Source organism: Hibiscus syriacus, unplaced genomic scaffold, assembly GCF_006381635.1.
Source record: "Hibiscus syriacus cultivar Baekdansim isolate YM2019G1 unplaced genomic scaffold, ASM638163v2 tig00116937_pilon, whole genome shotgun sequence".
Classification (NCBI taxonomy): domain Eukaryota; kingdom Viridiplantae; phylum Streptophyta; class Magnoliopsida; order Malvales; family Malvaceae; genus Hibiscus; species Hibiscus syriacus.
The window spans coordinates 617922-626732 of NW_024063475.1; the positions used below are offsets into that span (position 1 = coordinate 617922).

Here is an 8811-nt window from a genome sequence, read left to right on the forward strand (position 1 = left end):
AATCTACAACAGGATATGTGTTCAAAGTTGCTGATGGAGCTGTAAGTTGTGTTTCTAAGTTGCAGTCAGTTGTGGATACATCCACAACAGAAGCAGAATATGTAGCAGCTACACAAGCCAGTAAAGAAGCAATTTGGTTGAAGATGCTATTGGAGGAGCTTGGGCACAATCAAGAGTATGTCTCTCTATTTTGTGATAGTCAAAGCACCTTGCATCTAGCAAGGAATCGAGCATTTCATTCAAGGACAAAGCACATACGATTTCAGTACCATTTCATTCGTGAAAAGGTGGAAGAAGGGATGGTAGATATACAGAAGATCCATACCATAGACAACATATCAGATTTCATGACGAAGGCGATCAACGCTGATAAATTTACCTGGTGTCGATCCTCCTGTGGCCTGTCAGAAACGTAAGCAGCATGAAGGTACAAGGTAGAAAGAATGGTGTGAAGATATGATTGTTCCAATCAAATCTTCAAGTGGGAGATTGTTGAAGAGTCAACAAGTGTAGGCAACTTTTAGTGGGTTTTTTGACAACAATATTTTCGGTGCAAGTGGTGCAAATGGTAGCTGAAATTGTTGAATATTTTGGATGGTAAAACTATGCAATTAGTCATTGAAATTTAGGGTACTTACAAATTAGTCCTTAAGCTTCACCTATAAATACCCTAGCTCATTTAGCTTCAAAATCATCCCAAAGCATTCTAGCTTTCTTCCAATACTAGAGAGAATTTAGAGAGTTTCTTAAGAGTTGTTTTCTCCTTTTTATCAAGAGAGAATTATCATTGTTTTCTCCTTGGTAGATCGAGAGAAGTTGTAATTCCTATTTTCTCATAGTGAAATTCTTCTACCGTTGCCCGTGGTTTTTACCCTATTTTATTTAGGGGTTTTTCACGTAAATTTTGTCTCTTTTTATCTTCATTTTTATTTTCTCAAATTATCAGTTGCGATTTTGCTCTATCCGATAGCCGTCTTCCGCAACAATTAAATCGTCAGCAAAAAAGAGGTGAGATGAGGGAGCCACCTCGCGACAAGATTATGGATTCCCAAAGGCCATTATCCATCGCGAACTGAATACTTTGCCCCAAGCGCTCTACACAGAGAATAAAGAGATAGGGAGATAGTTGGCAGCCTTGACGGATGCCTCTTGACGGTTTAAACTCCTCCGTAAGAGACCCCTTCCACAAGATTTGCATTCACGAGGTGGTAACCGCTTCCATGATGATGCGATGGATATTAGTCAGACACCTCATCTCCGTAAGAGAATCAGCTAGAAAATTCAATCCCACGCGATCGTAAGCCTTTTCTAAATCGACTTCCACCGCCATCCACTGAGTTTTTCATTTTTTTTCCTTTGCATTGAATTTATGGCTTCTTGAGCCACGAGAATATTAACGGTGATTATGCGACCTGCAAAATTTGCCTGGTTCTGAGCAATAATTCTAGATAAAATTGCTCGGTACCTGTTAATAATAATTTTCATAATTAATTTATAGATAACATAGCATAAGCTAATAGGACGGAAGTCCGCAAAAGATTCAGGATTGTTGACCTTAGGAATAAGGTACCAGTAAAGTTTTATTAATCTTGAAATCAATTGAATTATCATTAAAAATACCATTAATCCAATCACAAAGCGAAGGTCCTACCATCTCCCATTGACTTTGGAAAAAGAGAGCTTGGAGATCATCTTTCCCTAGGGCTTTGAGAGGGCCCATTTCGAACAGATCCAATCTGATATCTTCGTTACTGACACTAGCATCAAGGTTGTGGATTTCTTCATGAGACAGCCTGGGAAAAGCATTTTTGATGGGAAATTTGCCTTTGCGTTTATCATCTTCCTACTACAACGAAGCATAAAAAGAAATAGCCTTAGAACGCAAAGTATCCTCGTCAAAACACCAGTCACCATTGTTTATTTTAACGCTTGAACGCGGTTCGCTTTCCTGCGACTAAGAACACGACTATGAAAACATTTGGTGTTCCGATCCCCGTCAAAAATCCAGTCACTTCTCGATTTTTGGTTCCAAAGTTATACATGCACCAGAGTCCATAATACATGCTTCTTTGGACTAATATTTCTACTCGAACCTATTAGAAGAACGTCTTGAAGATTCAAAGCATATCTATTTGGTAAGCACAATGTGAATGAATCATTAAACGATTCTAATGTTGCTCCCTTTAATGTTTTAGATTTGAGGTCGAATCTTTTTGAAGAAGGGAGGATGATACATGTATCACAAGGCTCACATCAAAGTAAGAAGTAATAACTCTTCCAAATGATCCATTCGTCCAAGTATTGGAAAAGAAGACCAGAAAAATAGCAGACTTGCAACGACTTTTTGAGTGGGATCCTGATCTTATTTGGTCAACATGTCTTCTGAAGATACGACCTTTTGTCTCTTATTTTTCCAACGGTTCTTGAATTACATCAATCCGATATCGGAAACTCAATATATGGTCATTTTACTTAAGACGGTGCATGCAGAAAATCCAATACGGGATTAATACGTGATTTTGTAAATATTACGAATTTTTAATATTTATATTGATTATTTGTAATATAATTTAATATAGGATGATACATTATCTTTTAGGATTAGATTTATTATTTTATTAGGAATTAAGGTTGGGTTAAAATATTATTTTTAGTTATTATTATTTTATTAGAAATTAGAGTTAAGACATGTTTAGTTTATTATTATTTTATTCATTAGTTATTTAGTACCTTTAGAACTCAGCCCCTATATAAAGGAGGCTTCATTCAACTTTGTAATTAAGATTTCTTTGATTAATAATACAACGAGAGTTCGTTTTTGCAAGTGCTGACTGTCTTGTGCCTTCGAAGCTTCTTCTCTTTGAGTTCTTTCAAGTTCTTGTGAGAGAGATTAATCTTCACACTCCAATTTGCCTTTTCATTGCGACTATGAGGGTTGGTTAGAGCCATATTATAGTGTTTGCCTTTTCATTGCGACTAGGAGGGCTCGATAAAATATTATCCATCGATTTTCCACATATCCATCCACACCATCAATCATCTTTACCATTCACTTTCATAAGGGAGATCTTTTGATTTCTTGGTTATTTTACTTTATTTTCAAATTCCTTTATCTTTTGTTTATCTTGTTTTAATCTTGTTTCTTACCTTGTTTCCAGTACTTAAAAGAAACCCTAAAGAACCCTAGCTATTGCCGCCACTTTCCCTATTCATTCCATATTGTTCTTCATCGAGTCTAGAGCTTTTTAGGCTTAATTCTTCAACAAGAACAATGTTCATTAACCCGCCACCGCTTCCCTATCAATTAGTATCAGATTTGGCCCGACTCTTGGAAAGAAAAAAGCAATCTTGCTTGTTTTTGCACACAAAACCATCAAGGTACCCCAACGGAGCTAGTTAACAAAAGATTCATCGTTTCAGGTTCTTTTTTTAATTTTAATTTAGATTCAAATCTTTCTTGGTAGTTTACTATTTTTTTTAAAAACAAAAAAGGCAAAAAAAATAAAAAAAATTCAAAAAAAATTGCAAACAAAGGTATTTAGACTTTATTTTCTCTAGATATCATATTCATCCTAAGAGTAATATCCAGTCCAAAATTCACCCCAATCAGAGTTCATTAGAACCTTCAAACACATCATTCAAGTTTTATCTGCAGATTCGGTCTAGAATATTGTCAAATTTCTTGAAACTTCTACAGGAGTAATTTCGTGGTAAAAATTTCCAGATTGAAACTTCATACATTGAAGATAATTCACGCAAAAAATTAGAATTTTTGGAGATCAAGAACACCTTCGAACAAAGTGATCAAGCAAAACAGATTGTTTGAGGACTCACCGTTCAATAGAGTCTACTGGATACTACTGAAGGTATTTGGTTCTGAAATTTTATAGGTGGTTTCTTGACGCATCGAAAGACATTCAAGAATTTTTCCAAAAATTTTGGACATCGGTAATCCCCTCAAAAATGTTGCTCAAGTTGATCTAGCGTTTTCCAGGTTTCTGGGTTGGTTCTTTTTTTTATTTGACTCTTAGTGCTTTAGGTTATTTTGTTTTTCCTTTTTAATGTTCTTTTGCATTATCTAACACATTATCTTTCTTGTGTTAGTAGGACTAAAGAGTTTACATACTTCTTCCTTATTTTCATTCTCGTTCTCTTGGAGTCTAACCCTTGTTTGGTCTCTTAGAGCTTTTAGGTTTTTCTTATCGCCTTTGCTAGTAATCAAACTCCGATACGAACTGTGGAAGACTACTTAGTAAAGTGAGTTTTAAAGAGTACAAGATCGGCTTACTTGCCTCTCATTGTGTTACTTTCTTGGAGTGACTTGTGAGGTTTCTTGTTGTGTTGAATTTTCCTTTTTATTTTTAATTTACTTTAAAAATTTCTTTCGAGTGTTATGATTTCAGGATGGGAGACAATAACAACAAGACACTTACGGCTATCTTATCCACACTTGCATGAATCACGACTCAAATTGAAAGATTTGATGAACTTACCAATACCGTGAGAGAATGATAAGAACCACAACTGGATCTATCAAACCAGAATCCAAGACCAAATGGTACCCAGGCGAGAACAACCACGTTTCCAAGAACCCAAACTCTTTGCAAAACCAAGTTCATGATCTCGTCTTTTAAAGGAGACAACGATCCAGACATGTACATCAATTGGGAAGGAAAAGTTGATCTCATGTTTGCATACCATGACTATCCCCAAGATAAACAAGTTCCCCACATCACCATACAATTCGAAGGATATGCTCGAACTTGGTGGATGCAAACAAGGAAAAAGATCCAGAACTTCTAAATTCCAACAATCGCTTCTTGGACCGACCTCAAACAAACCATGTGGAAGTGATTTCTACCGACACATTATACACGAGAAGTTAAACTACGACTACACCGACTTAGACAAGGTAGAAGTTCAGTTGAAGACTACTACAAGGAGATGCAGTCCTTAATCAATAGGGCTAACATAACCGAAAAAGAAGAGGTCACCGTGTCAAGATTCATCGTCGGCTTGAACTTAAACATCACTGATCTTCTTGACCCCCATGGGCACGAAAACCTTGAATATACACTAAAGAAAGCAATGACAATCGAAGCACAAATCCAAAGGAGATTCCGATTCAGAGAACATTACCAAGGTACTTCATCCTCTTACCAAGGTAATCCTTCAAATCCTTCCTCATCTTCTACTCCATCTTCTCTGAAAAAGCCAAGAGATGAAAAACCTAACAAGGAGAAAGAACGAACAACAAAGAATGACACACTTCCAGCCCCTAAAGATCAAATGATAATTTGTGAGGAGGTAGGGAAAGAAAAAAAAAAGAAAAAGCTGAGAAAGAGGCAAAAGAAAAAGAGGCCACTTGTTACAAAAGCCAAAAGAATAATGACCCATGGGAGGTGAGTGAACGTAATCGTGAGAAGAAAAGAGTGACTCAAAATCTATGTGTGAGCACAAAAGAATTGAGAGAGAACTTTCTTTACAAACAACCTTTCATCCTTGTTCGTTTTAGAGAATCAATTGTTTCAATTTCTAACATTAACAAGGATTTGCCTAGTGTGTTTTCATCTTTGTTACAGTATTTTTGAGAAATATTAGTTGATCCACCTAACGCATTACCACCGGAAAGAGGAAAACAACACCAAACCAATCTAATTCAAGGTTCCATCACACCTCGTTAAACATACAATCTCGAAGAAACCAAAGAGTTAGATTTGTTACAAAAAGACTACATCTAGGAAAGCCTTAGTCGTGACACCATCTTAATGACGAAACATGACTTGAATAACTGCACATGCTTTATAGTTCGTGCACAGGGAATCCATGTAAATGATGAGAAAGTAAAAGCAACACGAGACTGAACCACACCATCTTCAATTGCCAAGAGTTTTCGAATAGTTCTAGGTGACCCTCCTGACGGGTTAACACCTGAAAGCCCTAATCACTATGACATATCAATAAAGAGTCACAATTTACGAGAGTCCAAATACTGAGGTAAGCAAAACATAATAGACGATGCACTGCCACGAAGGTATACTCTTAAGCATACTACTATTCTGAGAATTGAACATATCAAAGATGTATATCATGATAACTCGGATATTTCTGATATTTCTACCCATACTTTTAAAAGTTCTTTTTATGAGCTTTATCTTGTATATGATTTTTCGTGCCAGCTAAACAGGTTCTACAATCCACAAATCTCCTACCGAGAATTATTAATTCAGAACCACACTTAGGAGACTTAAGGGATTACTTTAACAAACCAGTTGACATGGGTTTTAAACACTCATTCTCCACACACAAATAAAACCATGGAAAAATTATCTGAAGCAATCATACAGAAAGCCAACAGCGATCGGCGCCATGTTGAATTTCAACCTAACAATCAAATTACAAGACTTATATGCAAAAGAGGATTTCAAGACTACAAGAAATCAGTTCCTACAAATAAGAAACCTCGACTAAAACGCATAAAGACACATCACATTGATCCTAGTAAATGTTTCACAAGTTTTTCTTTCAACACATCTAATTATATTTCTTTTGGATTTTCAGATTTGAGGACAAATCCTTTTGAGAAGTGGGGGAATGATACATGCACCAGAGTCCATAATACATGCTTCTCTGGACTAATATTTCTATTCGAACCTATTAGAAGAACCAAGTCTCGAAGATTCAAAGCATATATATTCGATAAACACAATATGAATGAATCATTAAACGAATCTAATGTTGCTCCCTTTAATGTTTCAGATTCGATGTCAAATATTTTTGAAGAAAGGGAGGATGATACATGCATCACATGGCTCACATCAAAGGAAGAAGTAATAATTCTTCCAAATGATCCACTCGTCCAAGCATTGGAAAAGAAGACCAGAAAAATAGCATACTTACGACGACTTTTCAAATGGGATCCTGATCTTATTTGTTTAACATGTCTTCTAAAGATACGACCTTCTATCTCTTATCTTTCTACCTCTTCTTGAATTACTTCAATCCAATATCGGAAACTCAATATATGGTCATTTTACTGAAGACGGTGCATGCAGAAAATCCTATACGAGATTAATACGTGATTTTGTAAATATTACATATTTTCAATATTTATATTGATTATTTGTAATATAATTTAATATAGGATGATGCATTATTTTTTAGGATTAGATTTATTATTTTATTAGGAATTAAGGTTGAGTTAAAATATTATTTTAGTTATTATTATTTTATTAGGAATTAGAGTTAAGACATATTTAGTTTATTATTATTTTATTCATTAGTTATTTAGGACCTTTAGAACTCAGTCCCTATATAAATGAGGCTTCATTCAACTTTTTAATTAAGATTTCTTTGATTAATAATACAACGAGAGTTCGTTTTTGCAAGTGTTGACTGCCTTGTGCCTTCGAAGCTTCTTCTCCTTGAGTTCTTTCAAGTTCTTGTGAGGGAGATTAATCTTCACACTCCAATTTGCCTTTTCATCGCAATTAGGAGGGTTGGTTAGAGCCATATTATCGTATTTGCCTTTTTATTGCGACTAGGAGGTCTCGATAGGACATTATCCATCGATTTTCCACATATCCATCCACGCCATCAATCATCTTTACCATTCACTTTCATAAGGGAGATATTTTGATTTCTTGGTTATTTTACTTTATTTTCAAATTCCTTTATCTTTTGTTTATCTTATTTTAATCTTGTTTCTTACTTTGTTTCCAGCATCTAAAAGAAACCCTAAAGAACCCTAGCTATTGATGCCACCTTCCCTATCCATTCCTTATTGTTCTTCATTGAGTCTAGAGCTTTCTAGGTTTGATTCTTCAACAAGAGCAACGTTCATTAACCCGCCACCATTTCCCTATCACAAAGGAGCTCTTCGTGGTCTAGTATCTCTTCGAGTTTAGAACGAATTTCAAGCTCCTTATCAAAAATGCGATCGTTGCCATTCCTGTCAATCTCCACTTGGATAGTGAGAAGTTTTCTTTTCAGCTTTCTTTTTTCCTGGATGACATGGCCATATATGTCCATGTTCCACACATTGAGAGATATAGTAATACTATTTAAAGAGTTAATAATATTACCTCCCTGCACCAATTCTCTTGGATGAACGAATTGAATTGAGCGTGCTTGGTCCACTCGGCTAAGAAGTAAAATGGCCTTGGCAAATGTTTAGGAGAAGAACCCGCTGCGTGAAGAAGAAGCAGCCGATGGTCTAATTCAATGCGATGAAGGTGATTGACCATGGAAAAGAAGCAAAATTGTTCCACTCGTCGTTGGCTACAATGCGATCTAAGCGTTCGAAGACACCACCCCGCGTCCAAGTGAATTGGGGACTCTTAAAACCCAAGTCCACAAGAGCGTGGTAACTCATGAAATTGAAAAAGGAAGTACATCCCTTACGACGACTAGTACCACCTTTCTTCTCGTCTCTAGACAAAATTGAGTTGAAGTCTCCTGCTAGAATCCAAGGCACCCTTTTACCCATTCGCGTATTGCCAATATCCTTCCAGAGAGCCAAGCGCTTCTTTTATGCAGGGCTGCCATTCACAATATTCACCAAAAAAGAAGTAGAAAAATTAGATCCATGAATCTTAGCTGTGATAAACTGGGGACGGGCATCAATCACGTTAACATTAAGGGTATTGTTCCAAAGAATCCAAATGCCTCCTGAGAAGTCGGCAGCTTCCACTCTAAAGGACTTATTGAAACCGGTTTTATCAATGACTTGATCGGCCTTTCGGCCACTGATGCGAGTCTCCAAAAGAGCCACCATGTGAGGTCGGTACTCCTGGGTATATTCTTTTAAAA

General features: G+C 36.3%; 1 protein-coding gene across 1 annotated transcript; it reads right to left on the reverse strand.

The window, feature by feature from the left end:
* Positions 1-7842: 7842 nt before the first annotated feature.
* Positions 7843-8488, reverse strand: LOC120188001. Its single transcript, XM_039191569.1, has 2 exons — positions 8244-8488; positions 7843-8143 (listed from the first exon to the last, which is right to left on the reverse strand). Exons 1-2 carry the CDS (start codon positions 8486-8488, stop codon positions 7843-7845), a joined length of 546 nt encoding a protein of 181 aa, XP_039047500.1.
* Positions 8489-8811: the final 323 nt, after the last annotated feature.

Excerpts from the sequence above, each read along its gene's own strand:
- LOC120188001 (XM_039191569.1), bottom strand. The coding sequence starts at position 8,488 with ATGGGTAAAAGGGTGCCTTGGATTCTAGCAGGAGACTTCAACTCAATT. Across the intron at positions 8,144-8,243 it reads AATTTTGCTTCTTTTCCATG|CCGAGTGGACCAAGCACGCT; the intron begins GTCAATCACCTT and ends TTTACTTCTTAG.